Source organism: Brachionichthys hirsutus, unplaced genomic scaffold (genome assembly GCF_040956055.1).
Source record: "Brachionichthys hirsutus isolate HB-005 unplaced genomic scaffold, CSIRO-AGI_Bhir_v1 contig_651, whole genome shotgun sequence".
Taxonomy (NCBI): Eukaryota; Metazoa; Chordata; class Actinopteri; order Lophiiformes; family Brachionichthyidae; genus Brachionichthys; species Brachionichthys hirsutus.
In genome coordinates, this window is record NW_027180442.1 from 44,258 (window position 1) to 58,831 (window position 14,574).

Genomic DNA, 14,574 nt, shown 5'->3' on the forward strand with positions numbered 1-14,574 from the left:
GCAAACATAAGAAATTATTTATTAAAAATGAAATTCTACAAAGGAGTTTGTTTGCCTCAGATTGGTAAATAATAAATCAATTCACACTCTTCATTGAGAAGAGAAGTGAAATCACTGAGCACTTCAGCTCTGGCTGGTTCACAAAGACTTGCAGAAGATGCTGGTGTGTTTAGTTTCTAAACTTTTGACTGTCTGACATGTTTGTTTTTTTTGCAATATCTGACAAATCTCAAAGTCCTACTATTGTGACAGGGAAATTTAGAGGAGGCCTCTATGTCATCCAGAACGGGGAGAAGATTTAGTCGCTGTTTATGCAGTGGACAAAAACTCGCATGTGGCTATTGATATTTCGACTTCTGTCCATACATCCCAGAAAAGAAAAAGTACTTACTAGTGTAAAAGAAATTTCCAATGGTTGAGTATTTCCAAATGAGGTCTATGAAATAAATATTTCTCTTTTGGTTTAAATTTGAGACTCAATTATTTTGACAACACACAACAAAACATTACAATTACTAATACTCATAGTTGCAATAAATTGCATAAATTATCAATATTTGTGCATATTAAATATGGATGGTACCAGTAATATGTGTAAAATATGTGACACATGTAAAATCATCTGTGCTGAATATCTGCTTTTCCTGTTGGTCTTCTGTCTGTCCGAAGTTCAGGGTTTGGAGAAATCACCCTGATCAGGCGGGATATTATGTCACTGTTTAACCAATAGCTGATTCAAGATATAAATGAATGACATTATAATCAGCTCAAATCGTTCAAATTGTTCTCAAATCAAACACCACAGAGGGTAATTTATTTTATTGCCCCAAGCTTCAGCTAAAGTTGGGAACCCTAACTTGGTTAAAGTTGTAAAAGAACTTACAATACAAAAAATATTGTTTCCTTCAATTTCCTTTTATAAAATGCCAAACTTCTAGAATAATTACAATTTTTAAACACGGTTTACAAGTACGTTGAGTCTACGGCCTGAGAAACTTCAGTTCTACATTATCTGGCAAGAAAAGAAATAATGAGCTCAATAATTGACATGAGCAATTACCACACTTCATGGATTTGGATTTCATTTGTTCAAGTGGCCCTTTCTGGATCTTAAAAAACACAATTACAATTAGAGATAAAAACCTTCCACTTCAGCTTGTCAAGATGATTAGACTACGTCCATTTCATGTTCATCTGAGTCCGTGGTTCGGTGCTGGAGGGAACCTGCTTCCTTCATTGGAAATCCTGCTTTCACTCCTGCCCACCTGGCAGTAAGTAACATCTGGGTGTTGATTGGTGCTCTGGCTCATGTAGCGACTGATTGGGCGGCTCCCGGGAGGTGGAGCATCCTCTCTGTTCAGATATCAGAGGAGAATATAAGAACATTAACAACAACGGTAAAAAGGTTCCACTGCTCCAGAAATAAGTTCAGCTCAGTTCTTAGAATTAAGAGAGTTTGTGCTTCATTTATTTCATGATAAAATGCCTTTCATGATAAAATTCCAGATAAATGGACTGAGCTCTCATTAGGAATGCAGAACCATAAAGATATTTATGAAGCTTCAAGCAAGAGCTGCAATGATCATTTTTATAGAATATTTTGAAATTAGATACTCTTACTCTCAAAGTTACTTTAAATGTAATATGTAAAAATGTAAACAGTATTTAGTCTGTTAATAGGAAATCAATTTAGTTGTGAGGTGAAGGGAAGTCACCCATCCATTTGTAGCCACTTAGCCTTTGTAGGGTCAGAGGTTTGAGCCTGTACAAGCTGATGTTAGGCAAGAGTCAGGGTACACCCTGAGCACGTCGCCAGGTCAACACAGCCCCATACAGCCCCACAACAGGCCGATGCACAATTTATAGTAATTGATTAACCTTTATTGAACACTTGCGTTGGTGGGAGGAAGCCGGAAAATCTGGATAGAACCCAGGTTCTCACAGGGAGAACATTACAATCCACACAGGAAACGTCCCAGGTCCTGAACCGAGTTTGAACCCAGGGCCTTGTTGCTGTGATGGCAACAATATTGCCCACTGCCCCCAAAACAAAACAGCAACTAAACAGGTGGAGAATTTAATCATTGCTGGAATAATTAATTAATGCCTTTGATTCATTTTTTTTGCTTGGCACACGCATGAAGCTGATAGTATTAAAGGAAATCTGTGTTTTCTTAGCTTCTTGCATCCATATTTACCAGAGTGGTTGCACAGCACAGCAATATAAAAGTGACCTGTAGGCGTAGAGCATAAATCTTTGTTGTTGCGTGTTTTGAGGTTCTTCCCAGGACCGCTGGCTCTCTCTGAAACCTTGTTTTCACTTTTTCCCTCTTCTTCTGAGGGATAAAATTCACTCTGATACTGGTCTCAGCCAGCACACACCAAAAAGAGGCACACAATGCACTCATCCCTCATCAACACCGCTGCCAACATTGGAGCTTTGCAGCTACTTTGCATTCTGAATGTATGTAACTTTGCCGTGCCAGCTGGGATTTGCTTCACTGTCAAAGAAAACACCCTCACAACTTATCGACTTTGGCATTTTCTGATCTTGTGAAGGCCAAAGACTCAGATTTCTGCTAGTAAAATGAATACATTTGCTTCTATGAAAGTAAAATGGGACATAAAGTGCTTTGTTGAGTCGTAGACCGATGTGTGTGTTATACTGTATGTGTATTGTTTGCAAATGTCTTTACACCATGAACAAGAATATTGACGAACAAGTCAGTTAAATGTCTCATCAATTAAATTCTTAACAGGTCAAGCATAGAAGATTAAGGAGCTGCATTGTGTCTTTGAAGATCTAGACAAAGCCTATGGCGGTGTGCTCGAGAGGAACTGTGGTACTGCATGAGGAAGTTTGGACTAGCAAAAAAGCATGTCAGAATAGTTCAGGACATGCATGACAGTTGAACGACAGCAGTGAAGTGTGCAGTAGCAGAGACAGGGGAGTTTAGTGTAGAGGTGGGATTGCACCAGGGATCAGCTCTGAGCCCCTTTTTGTTTGCCATGGTGATGGATAGACTAACAGATGAGGTGAGACAGGACGCTCCATGGAATATGATGTTTGCAGATGACATTGTGATCTGCAGTGAGAGCAGGGAGCAGGTAGATGAGAATTTAGAGAAGTGGGGGTCTGCTCTAGAAAAGAGAGGAATGAAGGTGAGCAGGAGTAAAACGGAGTACATGTGTGTAAATGAGAAGGTCCCAGGAGGAAGAGTGAGATTACAAGGAATAGAAGTAACGAAGGTAGCGGACTTCAGGTACCTGAAAGTGATGACCCCAAAGAGGCTCTGCGGGTATGACAGGTGTAAAAATGCTGAAGTCAAGATAGCAGCTGTTTAAATTCACCAGCTTGTCCATCCACACACAGAGCTGTACCAACGTATTCAGATATTAGTTTTAGATAAGGTGCATTTCTTTATCTGACGTGATATTCCACATGAGTCATTTCTGAAGTTTTCCGCTGCACTGAAACAGCAGCCTTGATGCTGTATCATGGCCCAAATGATTACTGCTTTGCTGTGTCTCTTTTGTGAACATTTCACTGAGGTGTCATGAGACGAGAGATGAACTGCTGTTTGTCATAGATACGGAGAAGCCGCGTCAGGACTATAGTTTGAAGGGCCTTCCTGTCTCCTGAAGACGAGTCTGTCCTCCCACAGCAATCTCATTTCCAACAGCTGCTTTGAAAACATGTTGGTTGTTTCAAACAGCATATGAACTATAGCTATTTTCCCCCTTTTTTGGGGTGGGGTAAGGGCGGGGGCGTACTGTTCCTTTGTAAAAGGAGAAATGGAGATGTCAGGATGCGAGTTCAACTGCAGAACATCGGCCCTGGAGCAGCTCTGCATTCTGCATCCTGTTCGTCACACCGCCAACAAAGAGCATGAACAATGACTTCTTGCTGGAGACCTTATCCCGCTGACCTTTGCAGCTTAGTCATTTTTTGCATTTAGTTGAAGAGAGAAATCTTCACTAGAATAATATCGAAAATGACAAAATTAAATACAAATTAGCAAATACGAAACAAAGTGCAAATTGGACTTGGATTGTGGAGGTTTGTTCCAAAGTTAGATGTCAATGCCTTTCTTTGCTTTTCAATAATCTCTGTTTGAGAAGTGCAGCATTTCACATACGATGCCTTGCTCTGCCATGAAATACAGTCATTGATGAGATGGAACTCACAAAAAAAGCAAAAAACGAAGAACCGACTGGACTCGCCTAAATTAGGTTGAAGATCTTTCACCTCTCATGCAAGAGACTTTGTCAGGATTTACCTCAACCTGGATGACTGAGGACCGACACAGAGGTGAATGAAATACATGCGATATAGTGTGTGGATTCTGAGCTGTAGACAAATGTTACCAATTCTGAAACATCACTTTCCAACGTTTTCCGAGATTGGCTAGTATTAAGCCAAGTCAAAGTAAGCTACATCTGTTGACACTTAGAATGCGTTAGATGTCTAAAGGAAGAAAGAGATCATCAAGGGCAGAAACATTTGAAACTTTTAATGACTTATTTCCAGGCTTTCAGAAGGCCCGTATAAGGGAGCTGATGGTATTTACAGCAATTTACCTGAAGAAGTCAGTTTGTTTCTGCACTTTAAAGAAAGCTCGAGCACTTTGAATCGTAATGGGATTTAATCAGATCGTATAGTACGATGTGACATTTCCCAAGAGACTGAAATAACTCCATCTGCGCTATTAAGAATACAGATAAACATGAATCAAATCAAATGGAAACATTTGCCTTAGAAGTTTGATCTTTATCTGAAGAAGTCTTAAACGATGCTTGATTTTCTCTACATCTCGATTTTCTTTCTATTTTTTTCAGCTGCTGAGTTTCTCATATAATTATAATTGCATGTCTGTTTTGCATAGATAACTGGGCTCTTGCATTTCTCTTTGCATAACGAAGCTAATTCAATAGTTTGTCCATAAAAATATCCATAAAAATGTCCATAAAAATATCCATAGTATTTTGTCCAATTGAGTCGGTGGGAAGGGGAAGTCTGTAAATTCCTGCTCAGACTGTTGCCTCCGCGACCCGGCCCTGGATAAGCGGAGGAAGATGGATGGATGTTCAAACCCTTTCAGAGGGGAAAACTTTTCCACTAACAGAGGACTCATTTTCTTACGCATTGGACTTTGTCTCCGCTGGAGCTGAAGCCTTACACATTACCTGATCTCGTTGGAAAACTCCTTCTCATAGCGATGCCTGCTGCTCATCTTCCAGTAGAGGATTGCAATGAAGATCAGCACGATGAAGATGAAGAGCAGGGAACCCACAACAGTACCGACTAAAACCCCGACTCTGTTCGGAGCTGTGAGACACACATGGAAAAACACAAAACACATAACATCAGAAGCTTCGGGACAGCAAATGTTCAAGAATCACAATAATATAATATAATACTGACACACACACACACTTTAATATATATTCTATCGAAAAGCATGTAACGCCCAAATTGTCAAGTGCACTTTTATTTAGGATTAGATAGAAGTCATTGTGATATCAATATGTGTATTTTAGATATCAGACTTTGAGCTTGGGGGATGGAATTCTCCATTTGCGAGTCACCGTGACGACCCCCCTCCCTGGGTAGACCCCTCCTTCCAGCAGCCAGATGAGTAGAATTGTGTTGTCAGGGTAATTCGGCTCACCTGCGCCATGGTCAGGATAAACTATATAAATATAAACTATGCTTTTCACACATTTGCTTCTGTTACTTTTTATATAAAACATTTACGTTAAGTATTTATTTTTTAAATGATGTGTCTTTCCTCTCCTTTTTCAAGCTGAAAGCCAGCTTGCAATGGACATAATATTGCATTTTGTCGAAATGGATGACCGATGGATCAAGTTTTTGACAGGTAATTTCAGATTTTAAAATCAACAAAATAGCAGATCATAGTCTGATAACACTTTACCAACTCAAGCATCGCCATTGCAAGATCAAACGTTGTTGTTAGACTTATGAGCTTGCGGCAGAGTAGAAAAGACACTTTGAGCTCTTTGGCAAATCTGAGTTCTGAGCTATTATCAGATCAAAAAGGATCCGATTGCAAAAATAACTCGCAGTGAAGTATAAAAAACAAAAAGTAAGATTAAACATATATGACAATATTAAGCTGAAATGCAAATAAGCTTTTATAGGAAAAGCTTAAAGATGTTTTTGCCTATCATCCAAGTGGCTTCCTCAGTTCTGAAGGACTGGTAGGGAGTTCCAGATATTTTGTGGTAAAGGTTAAGTCATAAACAGAGTCACTGAAACCCGCCTACGATGCAAAAGTATTGAAATCCCATATGTTTATCTTCTCATATACGCAATGCAAACTCAGTGGCAGAAAAAGACAACATCTGTGTCAAGGTTTACTTTGGGCAGGTCCAAGAAGAAACACAGAATAAAGGAGACCAAAAGTGAGGTGAAGGGAAGGCGAAGCAGGCACATGCAATAAAGAGCAAAATTCTGAAAATAGAAATGAGCTGAGGATTTAGAGAAGGAAAACACATGCCCTAAATACACAGGAGGACAATTATAAGCAAATTGGTGAAATCACAACTAAAACCCACAAACCATTGTGCTGAATTGCTTACAAATTGTTTCACATCCAATTGTTTAGGTTGGAATCAATGTATTCAATGGCTCCTTCCAATTATGGTTCATCCAGCGGTGAGTTTTTTTTTTTTTTTCCCAGAGTGCAGCTGAAAAGAAGCAGCTCTGACAGCCTGGAGGAAATTTTAATGGGAACAGCGAACCCATGATGGTAACAGGTGGTGCGTGGAATGCCACATCCCGGCTGTTGCCATGGTAGAACGGGTGATTTATTCATATTTATAAACATATTCTATGTTTGATGTAATGATGAAAACTCTATTACGCTTTATTTTATTACGCTTGACGGTGAGAGTAGGGCTTTGTTGCGTTGCTGCTGTTTAAACCAGTAGTTTTTAATAGAATTCATTAACGGGGCCTTTGGGTTTTGACCCTTTTTATTGGTTGAAACATTGAGGGCAGCCGAAAGTTCGTCCCGTGCTATTACAGAAACAAAGAACAAGCTACTTTATCTGTCCTCGCATGCAATTGAGCTGCACAATGAATGGTGTATGAACTGAATCAAGTCTTTGTGGCTTCCTTCATGCTGCACACGTTGACCATATAAACAGGTACCGGTATTTCTATTTCTATCATGCTCACGCAAAAGACGTGAGCATGCCCGTCCCTGATTTCCTCACTTTGCCTATTTCCTTGTCCTTTGACCAGATGTTAGCCAGGGGCATTGCAATGTTATCTTTGCTGCCATATTCAGTCTTCCTTTCCAGTGGGGGAAGTTCCAGAGCCATAAAAACAGATTCAGACTAAATGCAGCTTGTTAATGGTGCTATCAACTGCTGAAAAGGCTCGCACGACCGTCGCCATGGAAACAAAAAAGTAAGAAACAACTATGACATGAATGGAATCTTTTCATATTTACTTCTCACTTCATTGCATGTTCAGGCGAATGTGCTTCGAACAATTATTTATTTCTTTAGGATTTTATTTATTATTTATTCTTAGTTTTTCCTCCATTATTAATGCTTTTTAACAGTTTATCATTGTAACAGTAACAGTAACGCCACCAATGTTTACACTATTATTTTAATTTTTTTATTATTATTTGTAGTAGGTAGTAGTAAAAGTAGCGTTGTACATTTTAAAACTTTTTTCTACTATATGTTTAATTCTTGCCATTTATGTTTGCACACCTGTCAAGAATTACTATCTATTATATTAGCCCATATAATCCTTTATAATCCTCAACCTGCTGCAAACTCCATTATTTTTTGTTTATTTATGTCATTGTCATATTCTTAGCTGTTTGCTTATCTACATTTTCATTTGTGGGTTTTTTTCTTACTCCTCTGCCTCTTCAACATTACTCTAATAAGGTAACCTATAAAATAAATGTCAAATGTAATTTCCAAATCAGACCCAGACAGCTGGAGCTCCACCCAGGACAATTTGACGCTCCTCCGTGGAGCAGGAGACAAGGGGAAGGAAGGTCGGCTGAATTAATCCCTTCTTTGATTGATTGTCGAGCTGTAATACTGTAAACTGTCTCCATGTTTCGGACCTAAATTAATTGAGAGTCTGCATCCAGAGATGGATGGATGGATGGATGGATAGTTGTGATGGCAGAGGAAGGTGTGTTGTTTGCTTTAACCAGCTGGACTCTGTTGATGATAAGATATGGATCTACTCCACGATATGAAAGTATAGAAATCCAGATATTGCGCTGTATTGTGCTGAAAGCAGATAATTATTCCAGGCCGACTCACCAGCGTCTCCTTACTTTATTTCCTGTGAGACAGCGCTGGTATTTTTCTGTCATCTGTCTTGTTCAGAGAGGTGCTGGCGTGCTTTTAATGATTCCGCTTATTACCCCATGCTGACTTAATCTTGTTTCATTTGCACTTTATAAAGCCAATAGGGACTATTGATGTACGAAGACGGCGGAATCGTCTCTGCGTTATCTTGGAAGCTCACCGCTCAACGGCAGAAAATCAGTAGAGTAAGATAATCAAAAATATTCTGTCTTTGTAGGATTTTCTTTTTACACTCACCAACCTCGAGTCATTATTCAGTGTGAAGCATGCAAAGGGAAAGATTGTTGCACTACAAAGACGGACTGACAAGGACGAAATTGAGTTATTTTGTGATCGTATGTGTCTGGATGGGAAGATTCTGGGGGGGGGATCCTTACGTTTGTTTGCTTTTATGTTGATCCTACAGAGTTGGGATCCAACGGCATTGTTCACCTCACAACGGTATATTCCTGCAGAGCTCAGAGAGTGGTTGCTGATTTTCAGCTCCCCGGTCGTCCCAGCTGAGAGAACAAAAACATATTGATTACATGCACAAGCATCACGTGCATATGCACATTTATCGTGCTGTATAAATAGTTCATACGAAGATGGAACGCTAGAAAATAATGTCAAGTTCTCATTATAAATAAGAAGAGTTGTGAGAACGACGTCTGCTCACACGCTCAGTCTGTTTGCAGTCAATTTGCTGCATATCTGGCGGTAAGAGGACATCGATCAATGCTATTTATAAAGAGCAATGCCGGAATAATTTCAGGGAGTGCTTTTGGTGAGAGAGGTGTGAGAAGGAAATGGAGAGAAATGTGAAAGAGCTTTGCTGTCCCTCATTATTATTATTATTTCTTCTTTCTTTGCCATGTATTTTTTATTTTATTTGGGGAAACTTGTATGAAACCTGAATAGTACTGTGGAATTTGTGGGTTTCTCAAGCTTTTAAACATATAAAGATACCAGTGGCGGGCGGTGCATTTTACACCGAGGCCTTCAGTGAAGTCCTACTTAGTCCGACCTGAATAAATACCCCTCATAATACCATCATTTATGACACCACTGCTTTAGAAATAATGTACAAACACACACTTACGCACTACTGGGTGCTGCATCACCTCAATCGTGTACAACACAGGATATTTTTTTCCGGAGCATTTAAAAATCAATAAACTGCATCAGCAATTAAAACTTACCACTATATGTGGTACTATCAAAGCTATAAATAAAAGGGAATTTAACATTATTTTTCCAAAACGTTTTAAAGTCCACCATGAAGCTTTAAATTGCAAACTTGCAGTTTAATATAAGAAAGACTGCAACACAACGTGTTGTACTTCCACCACAATCACACAGCTGCACCGGCGCACCACATTATTTACATACATTGCATTTACAGTATATCTGTGATTTTATTTTGTTATCATGTTAAATAAATACAATGTTGGTACTCACCAAAACGGCTGTCCCGTTTGAAAACAAAATCCATTCTCCTTTCTTAAAGTTCCTAAATCCAGTGTTGCTCCAAACATTAAATCGATCCCTTGCAAACAAAAGGCATTCCCAGCAGAACAATTTGCAGCGACCCTCAGAAGCTGTAAGCCAAAAGTTTGAAGCCTGGAAGCGGCGTACCAATCCTTTCCCCACCCGGGACAGGTTAGCTAGCTCCGGAGCTAGCTTGAAGCTAGCTCTCGTGAGCCGAAGCTAATAGCTTCTCTGCAAAGGTCCGTCTTGAAAATGGCCTTTCAAGAATATCCACAACCAAATCCACACTTTCCCCTCCTTCGGCCATTGTGGGTTAAAAGCGCAGGAATAATTGTGGTTTTATCTTCGGTGGGTCGCCGTACCGGTGCCAGCTGATTAGCTGATGACGCAATATGCCTAGCGCTGCCCTCTCACACGGAGTATCCAATCACAGGCAGGAAGGCCTTACTTTCACCAACTCGTGATCTGATTGGCTATGGCAACTGTCTATCAACTCTAAGAGCCAATCACAGGACGCGTTATTGAGTTGTGACGTGAGACAAGCAGGAAGGACTTGTTTCACCAACTCGTGATCTGATTGGCTATCGCAACTGTCTATCAACTCAACTCACTCACACAACACAGACGGCAAGCAGCGCTGATTCTGAAGGTCTCAGACGATAGTACTTGCCACTGGTACTATGAAATCCACCTGGCAACACAAGCTAGCTGAATTCTGATTGGATAAAAACTCTCACCTAAAAATACATCACTGGAATATAATATGACATGAATGTGAAGAATATATATATATATATACATAAAATTAAATTGATTTTATCATAAATATGATCATGTATTCTTGATTTCTGGTTATGTTAGGCAAGCAGAGAAGGCCTTGCAGGCCCTGACCGCCCGCCACTGAAAGATACTAAAAACCCACAAACTGTAAAATGAAGTTTCCTGCTTCTCAACAGCCAAATAAACACACCCATCCATACATCCATTTCCTTGTAGACAAGACGGTTGAGGTTGTTTTGTTTAGGGCCTCTTTATCCGCCATGCAGGTCACACAGGTGTTGCTCGACCCTATCCCAACTGACTACAGGCGATAGGTGTACACCCCGGACGTGTCACCAGCGCATTGTAGGGGCACCTAAACACACACACACGCTTTGTTTTGTAGTAGCATCATGACATCAGCAGAGGTCATGCTTACTCTGCTTGACCGGGGCAGGGTGGGGGCCCTGGCTCTCCCTCCTCCATTCATACGATAAGGGTGTGGAGCCTGTTTCAGACTTGCAGTGCAGGGACACAGCCTCGCCGACCAGCTCCTCTCCCTCCACCCAGCATTTCGGCACAGACGGCTTTGCTGAAATCACATGACAAATGGACACATCCCTGTTGCTATTTAAGTTAATACGGGAATCAAACTGGCGCCAAGGACACAGATTCACGCCAGATGAGCTACGTCAATGCTGAGACTGCTTTTATTACACGGAAATCTTTGAATACTTTGGAAGTGGTGTTAATGAAGATGAGAATGATGATACTGGTATGTTCTTCAGTTTATTATCTAAGCAAATGCAATCCATCCATTCATTCAAGCAGGTTTTAAGTCACTTATCTTGCTCTTGATCATGACGTGAGATTTGCAATATACATGTATATCTATTATCGCTCTGCTACTGTTAACAAACATGAACGGAGGTTTCATCTGGTTGACAGCGAGTCTTGAGAACTACTTTTTTATATAAAAGCTGCTTTATGAATGCAGTTTATATCCAAGGTAATTGCATCCAATGATCAAAAATTACTCAATTTCTGAAAGATTTGGCAAAAAAATGTTTTTTTAATGTTCTGCATACTCTGATGAAATCAAAATAAATTCTGTATCAAATGGTAACTATTTTCTTCAAAAGATCAGATACAGAATGAATGTGAATTAATGATTCTTGATAGTTCCTCTCACAGTTTTGGTTGTGGGAAAAGAACATAGCTTTTACTTGCAATACTATTAGCTCTTTTTTTCATCTGATCTAAAGCATAGAAGATAAAACCCATAACCGAAATAGAATATTACACTTAAGACACACGCTTACCCACTCGTGCTTCATCATTTTGATTTAGCTTCTGCAAGGTTCTTGACAGTTTCGCTTTGGCTGAGACAATAATTATGCATGAAAACAGACACTAATGAATCAAACATTACCGCCAGACGTCCCAGGATTTTTCTCACCCCTGCATCAATGCCCAATGACAGCCAAAAGGCTGCAAGGTTTTAAAATTAAAAACTCAACGACCTACAATTGGCCACATTTCTTTTGTAAACACAGCCTATTAGAATGTTTGGGACTTCTGGTGTGAATAAATCTGCCACAGTGCTGACCTCCTAGATCCCACTCACACGTGAGTGTGTTAGACTACAGTCGGCTCTCCTCTGCCACTGGTTCAGAATTAATATACTCGATTTGAAAATTGCTTTGTTGGTAATCCAGTCTGCACAGACTCAGTCTATCAATCACAAATCAATTTTGCGGGATCCATTGGAGCCTATCCCAGCAGTCAAGTCGAATTTGACCCTGTGACCTTCCTGCCGTGAAGCACCACCGCTACCCTCTACACCACCGTGCTGCACTCTTCAAAGACTCTACGTCAGTTAGTTCTTTCAGTGCTTGGTGGTCAACATCATGACCGTAGCTAATCTGCAGAACCTGATTTCAACTTGTTCCATTATCAGAAGTGTGCTCAGAAGTGTGTGTAAAATCTCAGCTTGAGAGTATTTGGAAAAACAAACACACAACTAGTAAAGAAGAGGTGAAATAAGACAGAATATTTTTTTTTAGATGGGATTCTGAGCAGGTTGTGTAAAAAACCTAAGCGTTATCCATCGCTCCATTTTCTACTGCTTATTTCACTTTGGTGGGTCTCGGGAGTTGCTGGAGCCCATCCCAGCTTGCTATGGTGAGAGGATGTGTCACCAGCACATTGTGGGGGGCACACACATAGACAGACAAACATTCACACACACACACACTCATACACTATGGACAATTTTATGTAATCATTCATTCATTCATACTGCTTCATCTGTTATCGGGTCGCGGGCCAAACTGGAGCCTATCTCAGCAGTCAATGGGCGAGAGGTGGGGTACACCCTGGACAAGCCGCCAGTTCATTGCTATTTGTCTCTCTTAAGTCTTAAAAGATAAAAGCATGACTGATTGAAGGCACTATAACATTAGCTTTGTGGGACTCTATGTAATGAGACATTAATGTTAAAGCTGAATGAGTCAGACAAATGGAGATACACCCATAGTGCTTACCCATTACCACCAGCGTCACCTTGCGTGTGTCCACGCCAGGCGGTTTCTTCACTTTACACTGATATGTAGCACTTTGAGCAGGCGCCAGCGCTGCTATAGATAGTGAAGCGTCACCCGCCGATGGGTCAGCAGCAGCAAAGTTGAGCCCTCTGGCAAGAGCGTGCTTGGCGTGGATGTACTTCGTGCCACTGGCGTAGGACATGAGCTGATGGAAAACAAAGACAACAACAAACAAATTGTCAATGTGCTGTATTATATTATCTATATATAATTCATTCTCATGAATCGACTGTAAATTACATAAACAGCATGAAAATGTTGGTCCAAACCTGAGACAAAGATCAGTATATATTAGCGTGCTACCTGACAGTATGAGCATACGGCGGGGAAGCGTGCATGTCGGGACGACTCTGAGCTTATCCGCCCCCTAGTGGCCAAACATTAAATAAGGCAGCTTTAATGTATTACTGCATCATATTTAGATGAATTTAGGATACAGAACTGTCACAGACTGCTCTGTTAAATTGTTTGAAAGCATGTAAATCATTCAGATTATGCACAAATCAATACTCTACATGTGTCTGGTGCCAGACAGTGTGTGTCCCTGTATTGATTGATTTGACATTTGATTTGAAGCAAATGGAATAATCAACTCAATCCTGTTAAATTAAAAAAAGGTGGCTGGAGATCATCCACACTCCACACTGAATTCTAATTTAGGCATTGACAGTGCGATCACATCACGAGATTGAGAACATATCAGGCATGGATTCTGAAGAGGAGTCTGCGATTGTACTCTGGGTTTTGGTGCTTGTGCCAACCTAATTTTATTCAAATTTATACTTAGCTTATTGTGCTGGCAATGTCGGAGAGAGGTTTTCTGATGATTTTGTTTCTCTGGGAGGAATCATAGTCATTTTTGATAAAGTGACACTCATCATTATCAACAGTAAAATCAGAATAGGTTTCGATTTATACAAAAATCAATTGCATCCATACAGAGTCTTCTTTGCCATCAACCATAAGGTCAGCAGCACAGCATGTTACCTGATTCCATTTACAGTCCAACTTGTGCGATTCACACTGTGCTTCTTACCATCTGATCTTTCTGTGTGGTGTCTGGGCTGACGACAGACCATTCAATGTCCAGCATTCCAGTGTCCAAAGGGCTTGGTGTGAACTTGCACCCCAAAGTCACGCCCTCCCCCTCAGCCTTCCGGACAGTCTGCGGCCCGTTGGATGTCACCTGCATCCCTTCGGGGAATTTAGAAATTCAGAATAGCTTTAAATTATTAATGGCTTTTTCATAATCCCTTGTTTTATTTCTTAAAGATAGATATGATTTGTGATAATTCAAGTTAATAATTATTTTTGCGCAGTCACAGAACCACAATATATTTTCCTCACGTACATTTGCATAGAT

The 14,574-nt window shown here is 40.3% G+C and overlaps 1 protein-coding gene across 1 annotated transcript; it reads right to left on the reverse strand.

Annotated features, from left to right (window-relative positions):
* Nucleotides 1-1,190: 1,190 nt before the first annotated feature.
* LOC137914943 (coxsackievirus and adenovirus receptor homolog) lies at nucleotides 1,191-14,403 on the reverse strand. Its single transcript, XM_068758430.1, has 6 exons — nucleotides 14,248-14,403; nucleotides 13,152-13,356; nucleotides 11,045-11,197; nucleotides 8,754-8,876; nucleotides 5,188-5,329; nucleotides 1,191-1,353 (listed from the first exon to the last, which is right to left on the reverse strand). The coding sequence occupies exons 1-6, from the start codon at nucleotides 14,401-14,403 to the stop codon at nucleotides 1,191-1,193; spliced, it is 942 nt and encodes a 313-aa protein (XP_068614531.1).
* Nucleotides 14,404-14,574: the final 171 nt, after the last annotated feature.